Consider the following 26417-nt stretch of genomic DNA (forward strand, 5'->3'; position numbering starts at 1 on the left):
GGAAAAAGCAAAGATTCTCTTTCAAAATCTCACGATAAATTCAATTTCTCGCGAGAAAGTGAGAATCTCAATAAAGCATATCTTAAAATTTGTTGGAAAATACACTAAAAAAGGGAAATACAAATATAATACAATAAAATGCCCCATTAATTTATTAGTGGAGGCGATCATTAATTTCCCCAATAAAAGCCGGATGATGACGCTCCCCGCAAGATCGGACGGATGTTTAAAAAAATCCCAATATATACATACATATATATATATATATATCTTCAATAATAAACCATTAGCCCTTCTAGCTCATCAATGGAGGCAACGTGACTATTTACTTAACTTGCGAAAATAAAAACCGAACGATGACGCCCACCCGCGAAATCGAAATGGATATTTTCCAAAAAATCCAAAAATTATATTTGCAAACAAAATCCCCAAGGAGTCTAGCTCCAAAGAGGATAATTTTCTAACAAAAAGTTTTCAAAAACGCACCCGGCACGCAGTACACTGAGGAACCTTCCATATTCTCCCGTTACGGTCAGTGCAAATAGTTAAATAAGATCCAATCTCTCGGTTTCCCCAGAGGATGATCGAATCTGTACATGATACATGTACGATTGGCCTGATTTCTATATCTGGACAATCGTACGGATGCTAGTAAAAATTATTAGATCTATCTCTGGAAAGAATAATCAAACTCAAAGTGACAACAATCCATTGTAACCAAAGTATCAGAATCAGCAGACTGCATGGCAAAGGACTACCTGCACATACCTAGTCCCGCATGTTCGCAAAATTTGATCGAGTCCAAGTCAGTGTAGTGAGTTCCCTGTAAGGTCGCACCAACGTGTAGGGCAGCTAACCACTTTGACGATCAAACAGACCGAATATTCCTAGGGTGATTACATAGCAAAGGAAATGACAGACCAAACAGTACGAGAATCCTCGTAAAACCGCGATGAATGCGCAGAGGCCCTTACTTTTCAGGCTTACTCTTTAATGCTATCAATAATCTGATGTGAAAAGGTTGTGATTGGTGACCTATAAAGCCGCAACGAATGCGCAGGGGACAATCACAACGTTTTTCTCAACCCTCATGATATGTGCAAGTCATCTCTTTTCCAGATAATCAACTGACAATGATACAATGGCAGACAACAGATTCGAATTGCTATCCTTTCTGACCAGAAGGGTGGGGTGTCCACTCGCTTTGGCACTCGGTTGCTCGCAACCTCGGCCAAAGAGGGGCATCTATAGACACCCCACCCAGGATGACAACTTGAAAAGGCTAAGATAGTTCAAGAACCATGACTGTATCTTCACCCAAAACCTTGACCCAAACCTCAAACCCCCAATCCGCAACCCGAAGCCCTAATCCAAACCGTTCAATCCATATACAACCCCAACCTACACCCTAAATCCTGACCTGAGCCATTACCCGAACCCCGAACCCACCTATTTGAACCATAAAAGCCCAAAAAAGGGACTATTAGACGAATCAGTGCACCAAATGAGGCCCACACGCTTGAGTCCGGCCCGAGCCCGGACAGGGCAGTAGTCCAACTATTGTCAGCGGTAGTTTGACTACCGCCGGCAGTACTCGGAGTACCACTACTCGCGGCCAGTGTGTTATCTTCTGGAGACAGCTATCCCAGCGTCCGAATGTCAGCTTTCTCTTGGATTTTACCCACTCCCCCCAAACCTTTACTATTTACCATTTTGCCAACTTCAAGAGCCAATGGGAGCACGCCATGTGGCGCTCCTCTCTCCCTAGCCAATCACAAGCCTCCATGACATCATTTTAACCCCTACCTACTCCCTATTTACCATAGAGCCATTGGAGAAGGATATAAATAGCCCTCTCCTCTTCTCATTTCCACACACCCAACAAGCACACATCTACATCCAAGAGGGAGAGAGAGAGAGAGAGAGAGAGAGAGAGAGAGAGGAAGAGAGGGAAGGAAAGGGAAGGAACTCCCAAACCTCCAAGTTCTGATCTTTTAGCCACCCCTTAGCCCTACCTCTTAGCCTTTTCAATCCCAAGTCTAGCCCGAATTGATCATGGAGCAACCTATGTCTTAGCCTACTCAAGTTCAAGGTAAAGATCTGTTCATTTTACATATAAGCATTCATAATAACATTTATTCCCTTCTCAACCCCCTTGCTTCTCTAGATCTCTAGTAAACGTATGCTCTGTGACTTGTTGTACATCGGATCCCGTCACATTAGAAATTCCTAGTGATCTAGTCCACTTTTCTTTACCTTTTCGCATAAGCATCATCCCATCCACCCTCTAAACACATCATTGGACGTATGCTCTGTAGCTTGCCGAAATCTCGGATCTTGTAGCATCAGAAATCCGTATGTGCCTAGTCCTAATCCGACCATATCATTCATCCCTTGAGATTTCTTACCACACTAAGTAGAGACTATACATTTGTACGGGCAAAGAGGGTGCCTAACACCTTCCCTCTTTGTAACCAAGGTCCCTTACACAGAATTCCGAATCACAGATCAGGAGTCATTCTAAGGTAGGAGAGTCTTCGGATTTCTCCAACCTTACATATTCCGTAGTTTCTAGCCGACTGCGGGATTCTGAGATTAATTGGCTAGTAGCGACTCTAACATTCACAAATCGGCTTACTAACCCCCACCTTTCAAGCCAAAAACATTTAAATCAGCCTGAGCGCCAATTTTCAGTGTCTACAAAAGCACATCGACATGAGATTCCACAAGATATGGGAGCTCATTGCTTCAAGGGAGAATCTATTTCAGAAGATTCATACGGACGAGAATGCTGCATATATGTTGACAAAACCGGTGACCAAAGAGAAGTTCAAGCACTATTTAGGCTTCATCAATCTCACTAGCTATTGATGAGATTGGGCACCATTGCATAGGGGTGCAGATGAAGCTGTGTTCCAAGTGGAGGAATGCAAGGAGTGGTCTACACTCAAGGTGGAGGTTGCATGGGAGGTCTTCAGGGTAACTTGGCAGAATGCAAGTTAAGGTGGAGATTGCTGTGTAGATGCCTTGCATTTTGTATGGTACGGTTAACCGTAACTCACTATGATGCTCACGGTCAACCGTGGAATTCCATGGTTGATCGTGACTCGCTGTGATGTTCATGGTGGTGCAACTGTCGGGTTTTATGATTTTGCATGAAACATGATATTTAAGTTCGATTTTTCATTCGGGCTAAATGTAATACAAATGTTTTCTTTTAAGGGGATAGGGTTTGTCAATGGAGATGGTTTTCTACACTTATAAAGGGCTTGGGAAGGATTTCTCAAGGGATTTAAGGATTTCCTAGAGGTGGGCATCGTAAGGGGAGATCGGTTACATCTGTAATTGAAGAAGGTAAGTCTATACAATTCTAAGGTTTTAATTATAGTAGATCTCTGTCGCTTTGTACTGTGGTTTTTTCCCACAAGGGTTTTACACGTAAAATATCGTGTGTTTGTGAATTATTTGCTTTTGATTTGGTTATCCTACCTTATCATATTGTTCCATTTTCATTTATCGTGCTTCTACAAAGCGCACGGATTGATGGTGGTATTATATTCAAATTTCTAACACTTAAGGTTTGATCCAAATATGTTGTTAGCTCGGGTTTACATCATTGTGGTGTGATATAGAGTAGGTTCACTAAAAAAAGAAAAAAAAAAAGAAGCTTGATCCGAAAGTTTAACAGGTCACAATGTATGAAACTAAAATGTTTTAGATGCAATTTTACATTATTCCCTAACGGTGTGCCACATCTAAGTTTTACACTAGGTTGAATTCTTTTTATTTATTTTTTATATAAGGTTAAAATAAAGATTATCACCCGATAAGGATTTTACATTTAAAAAAAAAAAAAACATGGTGGTCCCAAAAAGTGTTGGAGTTAATGCCCTATAAAACAATCCTACCCTTGTCCACTCACTGGCCACGTGAATGTGATTGGGCAGATCTTAATCGTTGATTGTGGTGACCATGTATCTTAGATTGGACATGTGATATGCCTTAGATAGAATTAGTGTTACTCTCATTCATTAGGTTTGTTGATGAGTGATTTCTCTTATAGTCTTTAGGAACTTGAGATTGGACATGATGATCATTGGCATGGGAGAGTTGTAGTCCATGGATCTTAGTACCCTAATAGACTATGGTCATCACTCATAGACATCAATTCATGAGATGTATGATCATCTTTTGCGAGGGGACTGACTTGGGTCAGGATGGACAACTCTACCATTAGGAGCTGACTTAGCATCGGTTCATACCTTACCATTACCCTACCTAAGAGTTTGAGCGTGCCATAAACAAAAGACTTACATTGGTGGATTAAGATTAGGTCAATAGTTTATGGGCTCATTAGCTTAGACTGTGATCGTGAGATCAGGGACTTAATGATGCATGAAAAATAGTTTAATTATTGGACATGAGGACGTGTAAATATCACGATCTTGATTGGTCGGCTTCGACTCTTCCTACGAAGTTCATGTATGGGTTAATAAAGTGAACGTAGCTGGGTACTTCCATTAAGAGTCATTGATTCTTGCACGGGCCTACAAAAAATCCACTAGTTTGCTTAGGAACATGTTTATGACTTTAATCTGAATAGATCATGGACTCATCAAGTGATTTTTACTGCCCCCAACACTCTAAATGTTTTAATCGGATTTTCAAATGTTTTTAACCGTTAAAACTTTTGAATGCACTTGATAATAACTTGATGGGCTAGATTTGATAGCCCACTTTTGATTGGCATGGGATACGGTCATTAATGGATATGTCATGGCAGTAGAGGGATTGAATAATGAGTATATGCATGAATGAGGTGGATTAACAAGCCTCCTTCATAATAGGTTACACCAAAGTTTGTAGGATGGTGGAGCACTATATTCGGTATATCCCTAAAACCCTAACCCCTCCTTATTTATATGATCTTATCCCAGAGGAGAGTAAGATCTAGCCCTTGACGTCTCTATCTCATGGGACGTGTGAGTGTGAGGAAAAGGAGAAAGTATACGAGAGAGTAGAGATCTACTCCATCCTCTTTGATTATTTTCACATGTGGTCCACTTGTGTGGATGATATACATCTTCGTTGGTACCTACCATAGGATTAGACATTGGGCTATCTTGATTCTCTAATATTATGATATAAAATGGAGAGGCTTCTTGATTTAGGAGATCAATATCGACATATTGGCATCACAAACATCCCTTTTGTGCACATCGTGTGCATATATGATCTCCATCATTCACGCATATTGTTATTTTATAAAAATTTGATGGTATTACAAATTAAGATTTTTAGAATGAGGCCCGTGATCAAATTGTATTGTTATATATTCCACTATATTTGTATGCAGGAGACCCAACAAAGAACTCTATGTCTTATAGGGAGGTGGATTCCCTGCCACTAGCCAATGGCTAGTGGTGGGTAACCATGATGTATGTGTTTCATCTACATTGTCTATCCATTCTTTCATATCCTTTTATAGCATGAACGTCCACCACCGTTAAAAACTTCTCAGGGCCACAAAAGTTTTGGATCAAGTTGATATATATATCTCAGGGCCACAAAAGTTTTGGATCAAGTTGATATATATATATATATATATATATATATATATATATATATATATATATTCATCTACGTATGTTCGTATGATATAATCAACCGGTTGAATTTCAAATAAACATTACAGTGGGCTGTAGGATGTTTTTAATGAACCATTTTCCTACTATGTAGGGTACTTGAGATTTAGATTTGTCTTGTTTTTGCAATGAAACCCTCCAGTGATCTGAAAAAAATGGATAGACAGTATGGATAAAATGCATACATCATGGTGGGGCCCCACAGAGCATGACCATAGTCACTAGTTGGTGGCTAGTGGTTGATGCTCTGTGGGCCCTACCATGATGTATGTGTTTTATCCATGCCATATATCTATTTTTTCATATCATTTTAGAGTTTATAAAAAAAAATGAGGTAGATCTAATTCTAATGTGAACCACAACACAAGAAAATAATAGTAATTAAATATATGCCATTAAAAACCTCCCACTGTAATGTTTATTTCACATCCAACCTTTTGATTAAGTCATATAAGCCTGGATGGAGGGGAAAAACAAATATCACCCACTTGAGAATTGGATCTACCTCGTTTTTGAGCTCATGCCATAAAATGATATGAAAAAATGGGGTGGATGAAACACATACATTATGGTGGGGCTCATGGAGCACTGACCACTAGCCAAGGGTCCCCACGGGGGGCTCAATGATTCATAACGGGAATGAAAGGAACGTGCAGCCCACATTTAAAAAGCGAAAAAAAAACAATTAATGAGAAGGTAAAGATTGTCTATTCAATCTGGTGGATCCCACCATCTGGTTGGTTAGGATTTGAGTTACATACGTATTCTCGCTACAGCACACGTGTGAGCAACATGAAAATCCCACTCCAGTCTCCCTCCGATCACCAAAACCCCGCCATATCACAGGCCAGCATTTCTCCGTAGCCTTATAAATGGTAATATCGGGACTTCACCTAAAAAAAAGAAAAGCTTCAATGCTGCTTCCCGCCCGCCTCATAAAATCTCTTTCTGTCCCTTCTACCACCACGACAACCCTTCACGAAATAGCTTCTACACGCAAAGGTTCTACTCTCTCTCAGCACAATTTATTGGGATTTGCTCAAGTTGGGTTTTCTTTATTATTGTAGAAGAGGAAGCATTTTCTACTCTCTCCCTAACAAAATTTCTTGGGTTTTCTTTATTATTGTAGAAGAGGCGGCATTTTCTACTCTATCTCTCACAAAATTTCTTGAGTTTTCTTTACTATTGGAGAAGAGGCAGCATTTCCACACACACACATACACTCTTTCTCTATAACAAAATTTCTTGGGTTTTTCTTAAGTTGGGTTTTCTTTATTATTGTAGATGAGGTGACATTTTCAAGGAAATCTCTCTTTCTCTTTCTCTCTCTAATAAAATTTGTTGGGTTATCCTTTTCGTAATTTGGGTTTTCACTATTAGCAAAACTCCGTTTTAAACTCCCCATTAAAAAAAAAACGTGTATAATTGATTAAGCATTTAAAACTCATAATATTTCAGAAGATAGGTGTTGGTGCTCGATTTTCAGTTCTAGTCACGTGATAACTACGGGCATGCTAGAATTGAAGTTGCAGGTTAATTCAAACCGAACAACGATGACCCCAAGCGCCGAGATAGGCAGATACGTAGTATATGACCGAGATCTAATGAGATCAGTCACCTATTAAGCCACTCGCATAGTATGTAAATAGGGTCTGGCGATATTCAAAGGGTAGGGTTCGTCCTCTGATGATGGGTTACACCTTTGCCTTCCGTACAAAGGGACTTTTCAGTATAGATAAAAGAGAAACAGGAAAACCTTACAGTCAGTCGCGAAGAGCAGCTGTAAAACACCTTCCTGAATGGAGAACTGAATCTAGCATATGAGTGTGGACCCAAATTACATCTAAGATTATCAGCTACTTGATTAATGCTACAAATTACACTATGGAATGTAAACAACAAGCAAAAACTAAAGGATTACACTAAGAAATGTAATTGATTGGCAGATGATTACACTAAGGAATGTAAATGACGGGTAATTGAAAGATATATTAGGTTTGATTGGGTTGGTATGAGACAAATCTTTCTACTAAATTCATTTACTATTTATAGCCTTAACCCGGCCATTTGGATGCTTCCCACGTTCTGACGGTTGTTGTAACTGTTTAACATGTCTTAACTTTCTTTGCTTCTATTCCTGTCATCAGTCCTGTAACTGCTTTTGCACGATCGCTCTTCAATCGACCACTTAGTGGATGACATGGCATCGCTCGATGCGCTCCAACTATATTATTGTAGAATCCTATTCATATATCCCAAAAGATCTCTGAATACACTACGCAAATCTGTCCAGTTCACACATAACTTGCTCTGATTGGCTTTTGTAGGAATTGGCGACAATAGGGATAAACAACAGGAACAAAAATCTTTTTCAATGAAACACATTTCATTAAAAGAAGAAAATCTTTTGGGGCAATCTAAAAATAGAGATTGGTGGTCGCCATCCATTGATAGAATTGAGCGGTAGGTGAGAATTTTTAATAGAGAAGGATTAATTTATATGAGGATTACTTGAAAAGGAAGGATTTGAGGGAGGCAAAGAACACTATTTGACTATCTATATACATTATCGTTTATACAGAAGACATTCTAATTATTTTGTAATTAAAGTTTTCTATTTTAACCCTTACATATCATACACACACAAATATATGCACACATATAGCTTTTTTCCACTTCGTTTTTTTTAGTCCAAACTGTATTAAACTCGGAACTTTTCTTTCTCTGAAATTCTGGCGTTTCCTTTTTTTTTTTTTCGCTGATTTTTTTCCGTACTTGGACAATCAAGATAATTAAACGCGAGCATTTCCTGTACCCTTTTCTTTATTTTCTCTATTTATTTTTATTTTTTATGGCCATTTGCCGTTTGCTAACTATGGTTATGGGCAGTGACCGATCCTTGCTATTCCTTCCCTTATCGCAAGAAATTTGGGTTTTGAAGATCCGCCAAACACATTCCTTGCTATACTTGGTAACCTTACTAAGGTTACATAGGTTTGGATCCATTGCTAAGTGCGCCAATCAATGGTTTTCAGGTTGGTATTTATAAATGGTACTTGACACAATACATTTTAATTAATGTCCCCAACAAAAGAAGTTGCCGCTTGTCTGTTGCTAAGTTAGCTAACTTGAAACGATGTCTGGTTTGTGGAGTTAAGACTGACTCTGGAGTTCTCCGACCTTTATTTCATGTGATAAAATATGGGTAAGCTGCTCCTTGTTGTCTTTCTTCATATCCTTAATATCCATTCTACAAGTATTTTCATTTCTCGTACTTCTTTTAGTGTTTTTACCATCGGTGACAGTCATTATCTAACTGGCTTATATTTATAAATTTCGGGACAAGACTTTAGTTGATACACTGCTATTTTCAAAATAGTGGTGTCTCATCATCCTTATGTGTGCCAAATGTTTATCTAGACAATCAAAATTGGGCATATTGTGGATAGATCATAGCTCAAAGATTGCATTGAGTGAGCAATCCCAACCATCGATTGGTGGCTTCAAATGGATTCATCATCGTCTAATCCTTATCCCAACTAATTGGGGCCGGTTGGCTCCAAATGGATTGTTAAAAGTAACATAATGAGTGGTTCTCATTCAGCGGGCAAAATTAGATGTTTACTATTATCTTCTCAGTCTATATTTTGGGTTTTGCTCCATCCAGCAATTGGGTCAGAGATCTGTCTTCAGCACCAACACTATACCATTTTTAAATTGGTGGTAAACTATCACAAGAGATTAGTGCTAGTGGTTGTGAATTGTGCTTTAGGCCAAATAGACTGGTGCCAAATTTCATCAGCTTTTAGTCAATGTATTCTGATTTCAGAGGGATATTATTATTCGGTGGTTCAAGTTTCATAATTTGTTTTGGTCTCTTAGGTGTTGCAAAGGTAGTCTTGAAAAAGGGGAAAACACAACTCTTTCGTGATGGAAGTCCGATGGTCTACAGCGGGGCAGTTGACAGAATAATTGGTAGGCCTCCTCCGAAGACCGGTGATGTTGTGCTTGTAGCAGATGGGTCGGAAAAACCTATTGGATGGGGCATGTATAATTCAGTTTCTATGTTTTGCGTTCGACTCATGCAACTTGAAGAGGAGGCAACACGGTATGCCATATGCTTCAAGAAGGCTTCCTTGTGTGGGCCTCTTTTTTACATAATAGTAATTCTGTTAGTCTTTGATATCCTTTCATTTCGGTTGCAGAGATTCTTCTTGTGTGTTGAATATGGAGAAGCTTCTCGAGACAAGGATTGATGCAGCTATAGAATTACGTAAGAGTGTGGGGCTCCCATCACCAGCAACCAATGCATACCGGCTTGTTAATAGCGAAGGGGACAGGCATGCATCCCAAAAGATTTGTGTATTTTCTAAGTTGTACTGATTGTTTTTGGTTGTGGTGAACAAAAGAACCATAAATATCATCTTGAAAATCCCCCACGCATATAATTCGGAAAATTCAGTGGATGATAAATCAGAAAAACCATGGATGTTTATTGCATTTTTTCGTTCTTATCAGTGTGTTATATTTTTTTGAAAGATGATGATATATTTAAGAAGACCGAGGCCCAAGGAAGCATAAATACATATATGCGAATATACAAAAGTACAACAACACCCAATGGGATGCCCCTGATATGGAAAAGGAAGAATGAAAATAACTACACTTCCACCCAATCCTTCATATTAAGAATTGCCCTATTGAATACTTGCACCGCTCAATTTGCTCATGAAACAACGTTGATTCCTTTCCCACCATAAGGCCCATAGAGTCATTAATAGGATTAATTGCCACCGCCTTTTCCCTTCTTTCCCTATCCTCCCGTTGTGGCAGGCTATGAGAAACTCCCCAATCGTCTTCAAGAACACCCACAAAACCCCGAAAAATTGTAGAAGAAGATCACAGACCTCTTTGGCAAAAACACAACGAAGGAATAAGTGATCTGTTGATTCCGCCTCTTTGAAGCACAACAAGCAAACATTGATACATATTTCTCTTATAAAGATTGTTTATTGTTAGCACTTTGTTCCTGCCTACTAGCCAACCAAATGTTGCCACCTTCAATGGAGCACCATAATGCCATTGATATGCCGTTGCCACAATCTTAGAATGATCCTCACCTGCACACAAAAACTGATGGAATGATCTAATTGAGAAAGAACCTATCTTCGATTTGCACCATCGCAAGGAATCCACTTCTAAGAGCAGTGGGGATATCTTTGCTAACATCTCAAGCAATAGAACCATCTCTTCAAACTCCCCGTTTGAAAGATTCCTTCTAAAAATAGCGCTCCATGTAACCTCCTCCCCTCTTATTGAATAACAATTTCTTAACACCTCCCCCTCAACCGGCAACTATTCTAGCTAAAGATGGAAACCTCACGGTCAAACTCTCATCTCCCACCCACTTATCCTCCCAAAATCCAATTCTTTTACCATCCCCCAATGAAAGCCTATGTCCTCCCATACTCTCTCTTTTAAGGACATTACTGTCTTCCAAAGGTGAGAAGAACGATGTTAGGATGATTCATTCGTCCACCACCCTCTTTCCTCTACCCCATATTTTTTCGCAATTACCTCCCTCCATCTAGCCTCTCCCTCCACTCCAAACCCATTTCCCCAAAAGAGCTAAATTCATCTCCTCTAACTTTAAGATTCCCGCACCTCCTTGAACCATTGGTTTACATACATCCTCCCATTTCATAAGATGGAACTGTGTTTTTCCCCCGACCCTTCCTATAAAAAATCCTTTCTTTGTCTCTCCAAAGCGTTCAGAATAGATTTTGGACATTTGAAGAGAGACATAAAATAGACCAGAAGGTTCGACATAGAAGATTTAATCATAACCATCCCCCCACCCATCGATAAGTATCTTGACCGCCATTTTGATATCTTTCTTTCACATCTCTCAATAACTCTGTCCCCACATATGCTTCATTGGTCTTCCTATACATAATGGAAGCACCAAATACGTTGTTGGAAAAGAACCTTCCTTTCACCCAAATTCCTCCGCAAATGCCCGCACTTTTTCTTTGGAAATGCTACTCCTAAGATATCACTCTTGGAAATATTTACTTTCATACCATAACCACCTCAAAACTCACTATAATCGAGCAGGGATTTTCCACAAAAAAAATCATCCGCCTTGCACAATAAAAGCGTGTCATTTGTATACTGAATATGAGTAATATGAAAAATCGTGTTATTTGCCCCAAAGCCTCTAACCAATCCCACTTGAACCCCTTTGTCAATCATTCTACTAAGGGCCTCCATAATCGTAATAAACAAGAGATGGGATAATAGATCACCTTGATACAGCCCTCAGCAAAAAACATTTCGGCGAGCCATTCACCATGATGGAAAATTTTGCCGATCTAACACATGTCCGAATCCAATATTGCCATTTTGGACCACATCCGAATTTGCCCAACATATAATCTAGAAATGTCCAATCCACAGGATCATAAGCTTTTTCAACATCAAGCTTGCATACCATATCTTCCTTCCTTTTCCTATAACAAGAATCCACACATTCATTGGCCAACAGAGAGCAATCGACAATTTGTCTACCATCCACAAAAGCCCCTTGAGATTCTGAAATAACAATCCCCAACACTTTCCTAAACCTTAAAGCCAACACCTTTGCTAGAATCTTATATGGGCCCCCCAACAAACTGATAGGACGAAAGTCTTTCAAACATTCTGCTCCTTCCTTCCTGGGGATCAGAGCTATAAACGTAGCTCCTAGTTATGATGCGATTATACCTTTCTCGAAAATTTTTTGCATGAAACCAATAACATCTCCTTTCACGCACTCCCAGAATATCTGAAAAATGCCATCGGGAAACCCTCTGACCCTGTAGCCTTATCACCGCCCAATTCTGCCATTGCTTGGGGATCATCAGTATATTTTCTTACTGCCAATGAAAAGACAAAGAATTATAGGGATTTGAAGAATGTAATAAATCTCAATGCCAGTATCTAGAAGACTAGAACCCTTGCTTGAATGAACTGTCCTTGCTGTCTCATGTACCTTTAAGCTAGAAGCTCTCCCTAGCTTGACAATACATATTCCCAAGTTTTCTGGTGTTTGAAACATCATGCATTGTTCAATGAAAGCGGAACTGTTTGAGTTGCCTGAACAGTCCTGTGATTGTGGACAGGTCAGATGTGGGATGAGGACGCATTTGCATAAGCCTTTGGGTTGCATTGTGTCAGTTTTAGGTTCAAATGTTAAGTACATGATACAAAATTACACTTGTGCCTTAGGGTGTTTTTGGAATTTCCAGGTTTCCAAAGTCAATGCAATTCATTAGTGCCAAAACTGAGATGAGATATATCTGGGACCTTTCCTGCCTAGTGATTTTGGGCGGAGAAGTGGGAACATGGAACTCACTTTTGTTTTGCCACGAACACAAATTGCATGTTGGCTTGGGTGTACTCCAATTGCTTTTGTTGCTACATCCAAGTACTACCACTTTTGTTTGTGTTTTGCAATTGATGATATGAGCAAGAAAGATTACCAATAGAAACCTCAGTAGTGGCCAATTGAGCTGAAAGCGACATCCTTTTTTCTATAACATTCTCTTATTGTTGCTTTTATGTAGTGATGCCATTCAAGGTATTACGTAGAGGTATTGGCCAGCTTGTTGGCTGATATGATATGGGCCACGTCAGTTGAAATGGCCCTCATATCAGCTGATACGGCCTTGTAATGGCCGACAGTTTTTTCTTGGGGAAAATATCTAAAAAATATTGGTAAGATTCTAATAAATGTGAGGGCTCTAAATATGTGATCTTTTTTGGTTTTGGATATGTATTTGATGGTGTAATGGGCCATTCTTTGGTAAGAATATTGTCTGTTAGGCATTGTTAGCTTGACCTGCTGAAAGTCGACTAAATAGGTCCTAATCGAACACAAATAAATCATGATTTGGTAGATTATGGCCCATTACATATACAACAACAAAAAGAGGGAGAGAAATAGAAAAAAGAAGTGATGGTTTACCTCTTCTTGTGATATTTCCCAAAATGGTAACTCTGCTTTGGTCCATCAAATGCCACTCAAATTTTGTGTTTTGTTCCTCATAATAGGACCAGATCTAGTTTAAAATTAATTTCTAGGCTTCCTTCATAGTTGAAATGGATAAAGTAGAAAGATGAGAAAAACTTTGAAAATAAAAACTTCTATAATGGGCCATTTATGGCCACGTTGGCCTATGACGGCCTTATCGCCCCCATAACGGTGCCGATAAGGGGCATATTGGCCGGCATATGGCCCTTTTTTTTCATAATGGACCGATTCACTCCCTGTATCATGTAATGGAGGTGATCATTTTCTTTACGCGGCATATACAATCATAAACGCAACTGTTTTTAAATACCACGATGCCACTAAAACTATGTCACTACCTGAGTCAATATTTAGTGTATATCGTGTGCCTATGCTGAAGCCCAATCGAGCTCAACTTGTACTTGGGTAACTTAGCTTTCACCTTTGTGGTTGAAGCCTTCAATATGATGATGCCATGCCAAAATAATCAACATAGAGGGATGATATTAAGAGGATATGCTTCCACCTTTGTTTTGTTGAAAAAGGGGGAAAAGAAAAAGAAAAGAAAGAAAAGAGAAGGAAATGGAGAAGCACCCTCATGAAACACATTCATTTCTCTTCTTTTTTTTTTTTTTGAAAGGATGAAATGCATTCATATCTTATGAAGGTGTTTTTCATCTGTACTTGGCTTATGCAATCTCACTCTCTTAACCTGCTGCCTGTTGAGGAGGATATGGAAGGCCTTCCGCTTATCAATGGTTGACCTTGCCAGATTCTTGCACCAAAGTCATGGTACTACAGTGAGGGTTCCCTTAGCATGTCCACACCCTGCAGGGCAGTTGGCTCCCTTTGTATCCATAGAGTTTTAAATTTTGTGATCCAATTGGGAGGAGCTAGAAACATCTCTTTAGCAAATATTCTGCAACTGCAAGTATGCTTGATTTCTGACCTAAACATCCAAACCCAAAGAAAAGGAAAAAGAAAATCAAGGAGATAGATAAACACTATTGAACCTGGTACTTACAATACCACCAAAGAGGAAAAGAAAAAAGAAAAATCTATATTACCCAAAAATGAGGGAAAGAACTGGAGACTTTTTTGGTTTCTGTGCCTTGTTATGTCAGACGTGTTAACCCTTTCTTCTTCTCTAATGTTGGATATGATTATTTTTTTACAGGATACTCAATTTTCTCCTGGAACTAACCCTTTTTTGTTAATGGATTGTCTCATTGCTCTATTACAGATTGTCGGGCCTAATTGTCGATGTTTTTGGAAATTTAGCTGTAGTAGCATCATCTGCTGCTTGGGTTGAGAAGTACAAATCAGAAATAGAGTTCCATATTAGTAGAGTCAATGAAATAAATCATATAAAATGGAGGCCATCTGTTGATATCTTGAAAGAAGAAGGATTGAATTTATCAGATCAAAGGGAATCAAGTTCAGTCCCTTCTTCTGAAACAGTGAAGGTAGAAATTGCATATTTCAAGACCTTACTGAAGTGAAAACTATAAAAGCAGCATACCTGTACTTATTTAATGTCTACACAAGCATGCATATGTAGATAATTGCTTTGTGACTTGTTTGTGGGATCTTTATGCCAGGTTATGGAAAATGGGATTTCTTATGCAATCTCATTGGAGGGTCAGAAGACAGGATTTTATGCAGATCAGCGCGAAAACCGACACTTTATATCGTCAATTTCAAAGGGTCAGAAAGTTCTTGATATTTGCTGCTACAGTGGTGGATTTGCTCTAAATGCGGCACGTGGTGGTGCTGTACATGTCATTGGTAAGCTATGTGATGCTAAAATTATTATGTTTCATGTTATCATTTGTCAAGAAATTCTTCAATCTTAATCAGTCTAAAAAATATGTTTTAAAGAAATAGTTTTACACCTGTTTAAATGGTAGACAAGATGATATCGTAGAATTGTTTATTGGTCTTTTTGTGAATTTCCTGTCTCCATTTTCAACGATTGTTCATTTTTCAACAAATGAGGCGAACAACTAATTCACACTCAATGCTGCCACTGTGATTGTAGGTTTCTGTCAGTTTATAGAATATTTTTAATGAACTATATCTTATATTGTTTTTTCAGGCATTGATACGTCATTGCCTGCCTTGGAGCTTGCGAAAGAAAACATCCTTCTTAACAACCTGGATCCAAGAAAAATATCATTTCTAAAAGAAGATGCAACTGAGTTCATGAAGGCAGCTGCTTCAAGATATGAATCATGGGATTTGGTTATTTTAGACCCACCAAAGCTAGCTCCTCGAAGAAAGGTACCCTCACATCCAACTGAATTTTTTTATTTTTTTTTGAGTGTAAGCTGATATTTAAGCCCTCATGAACAGGCTCCGCCCAGAGTTGGGAGTGTCAGCCTGAGCTGATTATGAAGGGTTGAACCTTGAGATGGACTATGTTTTCTACTCTTGGGCTTGTCTTGATTAATAATTGGTTAAACCTGAACTCCACCCATTAAGTAATATCCATATGTATGTTAATGGTGTGTGATGGTTACATGCACATACGGCTAGAATAGTTTATTGTATCGTGAATCGAGGGAGGGACGAAGGGAGGGAGAGTTGTGTTTGTTAGTCAAATGTGTGTCTTAGTGACCCTCTTATTAATAAAAGAATGGAGTTGTGGTAATCTAGATGATTACACAATATACATGGTATATCTCCATATATCTTTACACTACCCCTCTAGAGCATGAATATCAATCATGCATAGCTTGTGACAAACTGAATCAAAATGATGATGAACAATTCCTTTAGTCAGAAAATCTGCAAGTCAATGCAATAAAAGAACCATCCCTTCCTATTTGCTTGTCCTGTCAGATAGAAAGAAAATTAGACCCCAAAGAGCCCTTCTTTACCACTTTAGGGAGGCAGGGCTGATCTTTGGACTTCTGGTACGACATCTTCACTTCCTTTGAAGTTGCATTTTTTTCCAAAGAAAATGATAGTCAGCTTCAATGTGCTAGTTTTGTTCATGATACACTGGATTGGAAGAGATAATAATTACAGGCAAGTTATTACAATGGAGCATCATCAGAAGAGCATTAGCAATCTCTATCTCTGCCAACAATGTCTTTAACCCGAGGGGTTCACAAACTTGATGAGTCATAACATGATACTCTTCCACATCCCCAAATCACCACCCACAAGGTGTACAATTGCTAGTTGTAGAACGCCAATTTCTATGAGAACCTCTCCAATTTGCATTAGTATATGCCCCAACATTTAAGTGACGACGCTTCGAATATAAAAGACCTCTACTTCTCTTTTTAAATATCTTAGCAGAGGTAGGCAACTTCTAAATAACCACGGTGTGGATCTTGCATAAATTGGCTGACAACACTAACAACATAAATGATGCTTGGTCTTGTTATGGTCAAATAGATAGGCTTCCCTATAATTCACTGATACATATCAACTATAATGCAGGGGCATTTTCACATCGGGCTCGAGTGGGGTAGCCTGTGGGATGCGGGGACACACTCGGGGTGGGCGGCCCGTGTGAGGCGGGCCCCACCCGTGTGATTCGGGTGGCTCGTTTGAGGCGGTACCCATGTGATTTGGGGCCCACGAGGGGGGTTCGGCTGAGGTCCTAACCCATGCGATGTGGGGCCTGGGCTATGAGATAAAGGGATTAATTCGCCATGCTCTATCAGTTCGAGCTTTTAGAGCAGGTGGTTAATTGTCCTATATCAAGCTATCAAGTAGTAAGTCCATAGTACCATCCAACTGAAGTCGATGATTCTGCTCAAATACGAGTGTTTGCTAAACGAGCATCAGGTTGACGAGTCATGAAGCAAGTCTAGAGTATAACTTACATTGCTAGATGACAAGTCCTCACACCACCGAGCCACCTCAATGCCTAAGAAATATCATAGGAGACCTAGATCCTTGATCCCAAACTCCTAACTCAAGGACTGTTTCAAAATTTTTATCCCCTCTATATTATCTCTTGTAACAACAATATCATTGACATATACAATCACATTTGTTATTCCACGGTCTCGTTTGAAGAATAAGGTATGATCAACGCTGTTCGCAGTGTACCCACATTCAACATTGCAGTGCAGAATTGGTCAAACCCTTTAAAGTGTGAGGTATAAGCTACATAGTGTGTAGCGTAAGTGATGCAGGACAACTAACCACTTGCTCTAAAAGCTTGAATTGATAGAGCGTGGCGAATCAATCCCTTTATCTCATAGCCCAGGCCGAACCCCCCTTGTGGGCTCACATCACTTGGGTTCCGCATCATACGAGCCACCCGCCTCACATGGGTGGGGCCCGGCTCACACGGGCCGCCCACCCCATGTGTGCCCCTGCATCCCATAGGCCACCCCACTTAAGCCTGGTGTGAAAATGCCCTTGCATTAGTAAGCTACACACGCTAGTAGATTTTTATTCAAGATTGCACATGGTTACACCAATTTCATATTATTTTGCACTAAATTATATTGATTAATAATGAAATTTAACAAAATTGCATGATATTTGGTGCAACAAAATGCAACCTAAAGTAATAGGAAAGGACAATGCTTAAGTATAAAGGTAAAGAAGGCTACACATGACTTAATCTAATTTCATGAGCTACATAGCATTAAGGCTAAGCTATGCTATGTAGCATAAGCTACATGCTACATGGCATAACTATTTAAAACACTGGTCAAACCATAAATGCAGAGAACACCAGTTGATGGAAGAAACCTGGCAGCGCCATATACACTCTTTCTAAAGATCCCCACGAAGTAATGCATTATTGATGTCTAATTGATTTAGAAGCCAAGAATGATTCACAGCAAGAGACAGGAGCACCACACACAAAGCTCAATTTGGTAACACGTTTAGAGGTCTCATGGAAATGAACTCCATGAGTCTGTGTAAAGCCTTTGGCTACTAGGTGTGCTTTATAACATTTTGTTTCACGACATGATTTGTATTTCAAGGCAAATACCCATTTACAACCCACTGTATATTTCCCACAAGGTAGCTTCACAAATTCTTGCATCTGATTTTTTGCAGGACTCATCTCCTCGAGCAAGTTCTTTCACCAGTTGGTGTGAGAGAAGCTTGACTAACTACAGAAGATAAAGACTAAAGATACAAAAGAAACAGAGGACAAAAAGCACAATATGAAGGAGAGAGAGATTTGTATGAAATAATATTGGAAATATGATGAAAAGTGAATGTGTGCCTGCTCTCTTCCCTTGCATAAGGAAATAGGAAGGTTATCTGGATCATTTGACGGAGGAATAGAACTTGGAGGAAAAACAATACTCGAGTCTGGAACATTCTATGGAGAGAGCATCATGAGAATTTGTCATCTCACTATTCTATGGCGAGCGTTTGTTTTCTGGATTTCTATTTGCTGCAGATGTAAGGAATTAGTAGATGAAGAGACACCAGGAGTTAATACCGAAGATTGAACAAGAGAATCAAGGTCAGGAAGAGTTACCCCCATAACTAGAAGAATATTTTCTCTGAATCAAAGGACTTGTGACCTGTGAGACAATCATTTGAGATTAGTAATATGGAATATTTTCAGAAAATGTAACATCCATAGAGATGAACTGTTTGTTGCGTAGACAATAACATTTGTATCCCTTTTTGAACAAGAATATCAAAGAAATATACATTTGATTACTTTGGCATCTGATTTATGACAATGAATGTTAGGGACATGGACAAAGTGCACGTGACCAAACATTTCTAGGGGGATCGGAGACAAAGACTGGTTTGAAGCATTTAAACTGGGTTTGTCCAACTTAGGACTCTCGAAGGCATACGATTTATTAACTACATTGCAATTAGAGCTGCATTTGACCAAAAAGATTTAGGAACATTCATGTTGATGAGGAGCACATGTTACTTCAAGGAGGCTTCCGTGCTTAAATTCGGCAACACCATTTTGGTGGGGAGTATATGAACAAGTGCTTTGAGATTTAATACCATTGTTTAGCAAATAGTATTGAAAATAATTAGCGATATACTACCCACTTTTGTCAGAATGCTAAACTTTATTTTTTGCACCAAATTGAGTTAAAACCATTTTATGAAAGATCTGAAGAATGGAGAAGACTTCAATTTTCAAATTTCATAAGATAGATCTATGTGGTACGTAGTTTGAGTACAATCATTAATAAAGGTCACGAAGTACTTAAAACCAAACACAAACAACTGGGGATGACTTCCACACATCAGAATGAACTAATGAAAAATGCACATCTTATATATTAACTAGACAACTGTTTCTACAATGTTTGGCTAACTAACAAGACTCACATTGAGTTTCATTCATACTATTTGAAGTAAATAAAGAAAAAAGCAATAATTTTAAACTAGAAAGAGGCATATGACCTAAATGAAAATGCCAAGACATGACTCGGTCTCTGTCTAAACCATCACAATGGGAAGATTGAAGCACAAATCCGATATTATTTGAAGGGTGGAACAGGTAGAGGCCACCACTCTCATGGCCACCCCCAATCATTTGTCCATCTTCAGTTCATAAAACACACGAGACTTAGGAAGAATACTGACAAACTATTAATTTAATAACAAATTTGGAACATGAAGAGTAGAAGAAATGATAACGATGGAGCCAAACTGATAGTTCCTATTCCCTTAGCATGGGTATTGGACCCATAAGCTGTCTTCATTGACGAAAAATAGGAAGACGCCTTAGAGTTTGTATTGGTCATATGATCTGAAGCACCAGAACATGTGATCCAGGACGGACTCATGAATGATGTAGATACAAAATGAGCATATGTAGATATTCCTAACTCGTTAGACATAAGATGTAGAGAAGGAGCACCTTCAATGACAGAGAGATGTTGATGCAGCTCTGAGATCTCATCTGGTGGTAGTTTGTTAGAAGCACCAAAGGAAGACATATCATGGGAGTCAATTGAAGCAACTCTTTTGCCTTCAGTAGATGCAAAATATGCTTCCCTTGTGGGGTAGTCAACAAGATCCCACAATGTCTTCCTTGTATGATATATCCAGTGTTTTAAATATCGACGATATCAGCCAATATATCCCACGATACGTCTTGTATCCCACCCGTGCGATACGAAATGCACATGTAGTGCCGATATATCCCACCTATTCAATCCAGTGAGTATTTTTAAAATTTTATGCATGTTTTTGTTGTAATTCATGTTAAACCAGTGTCAAATGGTTACAAATCTATGATTCTTCATGTTTTTTATGAAAAATCATGGATTTGGAACTTCAATTTCGAGATTTGTGGGAGACGGGTCTAGTAGCGAAAAATTGAGAAAAAACAAATTTTCTCAATTTCTCACAAATTAGTTGCAATCTTTGTATCCAAACACAAAATTAAACATGTATGTAACTTGATCTAGTGATTCTTCTTTTGCTTTTGAATGTATTGCTTGTGTTTCCATACATGTCTTCTTATGCTTATAAATTATATGAATAGACTTTGAATATACGTGCATCAGTTTAGTTGGAAAGCACATATATTAGGACCCCATACAAAGGAAACTCCTATTATGTGTACATTTTTTGTAATGTTTTAATTACTAAGTGTGTATTGATGTCTTTTTCAACAATCCCTGAAGTTTCATTGAAAAATTTGACCAATTTCCCAATGTTCCCATGTTTCCCAACAACATCGATACATTACGCGATACAACCAATATATCCCATGCGATAACCGATAGTTATCCGTATCCCAAGGGTGTGATACTTTACGCAATAACGACATTTAAAACATTGGATATATCCAGTCGTCCACAGCGAGTATAATACAGCTTATCTTTATCATCTGTTGCACCACTACTGTGACCACATCCAGCATGACTATGGACAACAACACATCACCAAATCCACCATATCGACCACCACAATCATGTCACCCCTGGAATTTACCACTATAACCTCTTCCTCCAACATCGTGACCATATGACCCAGCAAGAGCATATCAATGATGTATGGTATCTATAAGTAGCATCACTTTTCAACAGCTTTCCTCACGTTGAAGCAATGAGAAAACTGCCCTTATGGATAGAAGGAGGCTCTCAACTAAGAGTATAAGTATGAATTGGTTCATCTTTTGGATTAAGGCCCACCAGAAGATCGAAGATCTGTTGTTCTTCTATTCAGCCCTATGCTCTTTATCACAACATGGTCTAATGATCAATGATATCTCAAGCCACATCTCATGAAGCATGGAGTAATAATCCCCCACAGACTAGTCGCCTGCCGGAATGAAGAATCTCTTTGGTCAATGGAATAATCCCATCCACATTTCTTTCCTGAGAATAACAGGCAATGGAGTCCCAAGTATCCTTTGCAGTCTCTCTGTACATGAATGTGTTTCTAATTTTAGGTTTCATAGAATGAAGCAACAACAGCATATGTCTTATTATCTGCTTTCCCATCAGCATGGGAGAGCATCAACCTTTGGCTCCACAGTTGTACCATCCAAATAGCCCGGTTTTTCTCCCACTGATAGATGTTTTTGCCAGTTTGAACCATTCTAATGATTCTCACTATAAACCTTTATAGTAGTGATCTGTAAACTTTCAGTTGAGAACAATCCCTTAAGATCCACTCAAACTCGATATTCCTTCCATTGAACTGCTGCTTCCATTCAAAATAGATCAAATTAGAAGCTGGGATCTAGTCCACACTGGATCGTTAATACACCCTCAAGCAATCACACCTACATCCATACACATGATTGGAAGCACATATACCCCACACAACTCAAGAAGAGATCAATCAACACTGCCAACTCCTGATTCAATGTACATGGCCCTTTGTCAAAGCAAGCATTCACACAAAAGTTGATTCAAACATACTACTACATGTCATAACTCTAGATCTGAAAAACAGCTTGAGAGGAAATCCAAAATTCCTAAAATAGGGCTGGACTACAAAGCTATTTCAGGAAAAACTCACCATGCGTTAAAGACACTGGACTTTTTTTTGAAGGATAAGACACATTGGACTTGCAACCCAATACCCAAAAAGGATTTTTGGTATATATATTTTTTTCTCTAGATCTGGAGAAAGTCCACCAAAAACTTGCTGCAAAATCTTTGAAAAATGATGACAAATCGTGTAAAATCAAGAGCTACAAGGCTATGCAATCTATGCCTTAAAGGGAGGCAATGTTCGCACAGCACTGACGTCAGTCGCACGGCTAAGGATGACAATGGATATCTGTTTACGCTATTACCCAACATATCTGAACCGAGAAAATCAGATTCTAATATAGAATTTTTACCCCATTCGAAATTTTTTATCCAATTATCCGACTTCTAAGCGGGCCTGATACAGATATTTCCATATTTGTTTCTGCTTGCCCAATTCCCGGAGGGCATTTTGACATTTTCATAATTTACCCAATATTTTGACTAATATATTAAATCCTAATATAGTGATATATTAAATTCCAAGGTTTTGAGTTTTGACTAACATTAATGTGGTTGAAGAGGTTGATACGGTGACCATTGCTGACAATTGACTTTGATCTTTCGTTAAAGTAGGCAAATATTTATGTAAATGCTCTAGGATTTGTAGCTTGATATTAGCTAATTATGTTGTGGAAATATTGTTATTTTATCTATGGTGAAATGTCAAATTTTCTATTTTGGAAAATTTTGTTAATTCTATTAGGTATTAACTTATTTTTTTTTTTTTAAAGTTTTTAATTGTATATTAGTCAGATATCCTACCTAACTATCCAACGTACACCCAACTTCTTTAGATGATATCTGTATCTGGCTTCTATTCGACTATGTTCGATAATACCTAAATTCGTATCTGTATTCAATATCCAAGTCTGCTATCGAATAGGATATTTCAATATCTGACCTGTAACCGACCTGTTTACAACCCTACATATGGTGAGGGAAGGAGGGAGGTTTTGATTGTCCAATCAATCTGACCTCTTTGGTCGCATTTCATTCTCAGATGTTTTGAGGTGGTTTAGGGCCTTGCCTCAGCCAGGGAGAGGTAGGTTTTGATTGCCCAATCAATATGAGCTCTTTGGTCACATTTCATTCTTAGATGTTTCAAGGTGGTTTCGGGCCTTGCCTCAGCCAGCTTGTTAATCTGATTGGTTGCAGAACCCAATTCTTCCCAATTACATAATTAGGTCTGCTGTTGGGGGCGAGTGGATCTGCCTCAAGCATTTGGGCCCCTGTTATTGAAAGGATCAAGAAGAGGTTGGCTTCTTGAAAGTGTGAATATTTGTCTTTTGGAGGGAGAAGTACACATCAAATCAGCATTGGCGAATCTTCCTGTTTTCTGCCTCATTCAAGATTCCAGCATTCGTAGTAGCGAAGATTGAAAAAATTCAGTGGCGATTTTTTCGGGGTTCTGCAGCGGATAAGAAAAGCTCCACTTAGTGAAATGGGAAGAGGTCCAGAAGGCCAAGGAAGTTGGAGGTTTAGGCGTTGGCAAGGTGTGGGAGAGGAATCAAAGTCTTCTTAGCAAATGGTGGTGGTGTTCGGGAAGGAAAGAGAGGCCAAGGAAGTTGAGGGTTTAGGGATTGGCAAGGCATTGGAGAGGAATCAAAGTCTTCTTAGCAAATGGTGGCGGTGTTTCAGGAAGGAAAGGGGCATTGTGGGAGAAAGTTATCGTGGAAATGTATGGAACAGCGACCAGGGTTGGGAACTTGGGATTCAGTTATTTCTTGAAGCTCATCAGTATCTAGATTATGGAAAGACATCGTTGGTATGGACGATAGTTTGAGCATGTGGGGTAAGACTTCACAGGATGGGTTTAGTTTTTTGGGTTAATAATGGAGATTTTATCCTCTTTTGGGAAGATGATTATCTTGGCATCAGCCCTTTTGCATCCAGATTTCCTTGCCTTTACAGATCAGAGCAGAAGAGAGACGTTTTGGAGAAAGCATGTGCGGATATCACATGTTCTAACAAACTGTGGGACATTGTGTTGAGAATAAATATGATGGAATGAAGAAATTATTGCTCTGCTTCTCTTCTAACCTTATTGCAGAATGTTCGTCTATCACTGCTGGAAGAAGATGAAAGGGTCTGGAGATGGGAGAAATCCTGCAATTTTTCGGCAAAATCTTTTGTCCATCATGCAACCAACGATCCCACATTGAGGTTTGCAAAGCTCTTGTGGAAATCCCCATCTCTGCCAAGAGTATCAGCATTTATCTGGCTAACAATATGTCGAAAAATTCTGACATTAGACAGAGTGAAGGGCTGAGGTATGGCCATTCCCAATAGGTGTATTATGTGCACAGATGATGAAAAAATTGCTGCTCATTGCTCCATCATTGTTCAGTAGTGTCTGATATTTGGAATTCCTTCCTTTTTGGATTCGATATAGCCTGCTCCAGAGGTCTCTTGTTGAGGAAGAATTCATTTGTTGGAAAAGCTTCCTGATCTGTGGGAAGAGGAAGCAGGTGCAGAAGCTGGTGCCATGTGCATTATGTTGGGAAATATGGAAAGAAAGGAACAATGGAATTTTTAAGGACGTTCAGATTTCTGTCTACACTTTGGTGGATAAGCTTAAGGGAGCCATCCTGGAATGGGCTATTTCATCCTCAGAATTCTATACAAGGCCGTTTGATTCTTTGTGGAAGGATTGGTGTCACTGTGAAGGGTAAAGCCCCCCCTTTTTGTCTGCCCCTGGTTAAACAGTTTAACTGTTTAACAAGGTGGCTCGGCTCTTAGTTCTTTTTTGCCAGTGTTCACGCCCCCCCCCCCCTTTTTGTTGGTCCCTCTAGGGCTATTTTCCCGCTCTGCGGTTCTTTTCTAATGAAATTTCCCATTATCAGTTCATCATCATCATCTAAGCCTTATCCCAATTAATTAGGGTTGGCTACACGAATCCTGTTCTACATTCCCCTCTATTTTGGAATGTCATATTGTTCGGATTCATGATGAAAGTTATGACATAAGTTTGATGCTGGCTGCCAACCTGACGCAACCCTCCTTTTTCTGGTATGGGGACAGGCAATGAGAGCACAAAAATCCCACATGCACAATGTAATAGACTAATACCTAGGTTGCTTGCGATTGAGCACTATCTAATAGTCTATTACTTAGGTTTCTTTCTTTCTTTCTTTCTTTTTTCCTTTCCCTTTTTCCTTTTTCTTTTTTCTTTTTACCTTTTCACACTCACACCGACACACACCACAATGGGTGCTCGAACCCATGACCTCAGTATTGAAACTCTTGTGAGTCTACCATTGAGCCATGAGTAAGGAGTAGGGACCCTTCTAGTACTTAGGTTGATTGTAATCAACTTGTGGATTAATTACAACAACATTGACTACAATCAACAAGTTAAATTTCCAGTTATCAGTTATATATATATATGGGAAAAGGTACTATACGCTCGACCGTATTGTACCTTCCATAAGGTTGAGTGGTGGCGGCAAGTTATTCGTGCGGATGGTGAGGAAATTTTATAAGGAACTAAATAAACAAAATCGTAAGAAATTTATCCGTGGAGCCTTTCGTTGTTGGAAGATCACGTGCTAGAATTCTGTGTGGGGCTCACTATGATGTTTGTGATAAATTCGACCAGTCCATCCGTTTTTTAAAATCATCTTACGACATCTGACCAAAAATGAGCAGGATCCAGAAATTAAATGGGACACATGAAAGGAAACAACGGGGATTTAGTTACCACCGTTGAAACATTCATATGGCTACAAAAGTTTTGTATTGGTTTATGTT

The 26417-nt window shown here is 39.0% G+C and overlaps 1 protein-coding gene across 4 annotated transcripts in view; it reads left to right on the forward strand.

Moving 5' to 3' along the window:
• The first annotated feature begins 6527 nt into the window (after nucleotides 1-6527).
• Nucleotides 6528-26417, forward strand: part of LOC131221122 (uncharacterized) — a 28639-nt gene continuing 8749 nt past the window's right edge. For 3 of the 4 annotated variants that reach the window (XM_058216264.1, XM_058216263.1, XM_058216265.1), the window contains exons 1-6: nucleotides 6528-6647; nucleotides 9528-9753; nucleotides 9851-9918; nucleotides 14980-15164; nucleotides 15300-15486; nucleotides 15797-15981. In XM_058216264.1, the coding sequence (XP_058072247.1) occupies nucleotides 6560-6647; nucleotides 9528-9753; nucleotides 9851-9918; nucleotides 14980-15164; nucleotides 15300-15486; nucleotides 15797-15981 (939 nt within the window). In that variant the 5' untranslated portion in view covers nucleotides 6528-6559. Of the gene's footprint in view, nucleotides 6648-9527; nucleotides 9754-9850; nucleotides 9986-14941; nucleotides 15165-15299; nucleotides 15487-15796; nucleotides 15982-26417 lie in introns of all 4 variants that reach the window. The other variant, XM_058216266.1, reaches the window with a different exon arrangement.

The sequence above is a fragment of the Magnolia sinica genome, chromosome 12, assembly GCF_029962835.1.
Source record: "Magnolia sinica isolate HGM2019 chromosome 12, MsV1, whole genome shotgun sequence".
Lineage (NCBI taxonomy): Eukaryota > Viridiplantae > Streptophyta > Magnoliopsida > Magnoliales > Magnoliaceae > Magnolia > Magnolia sinica.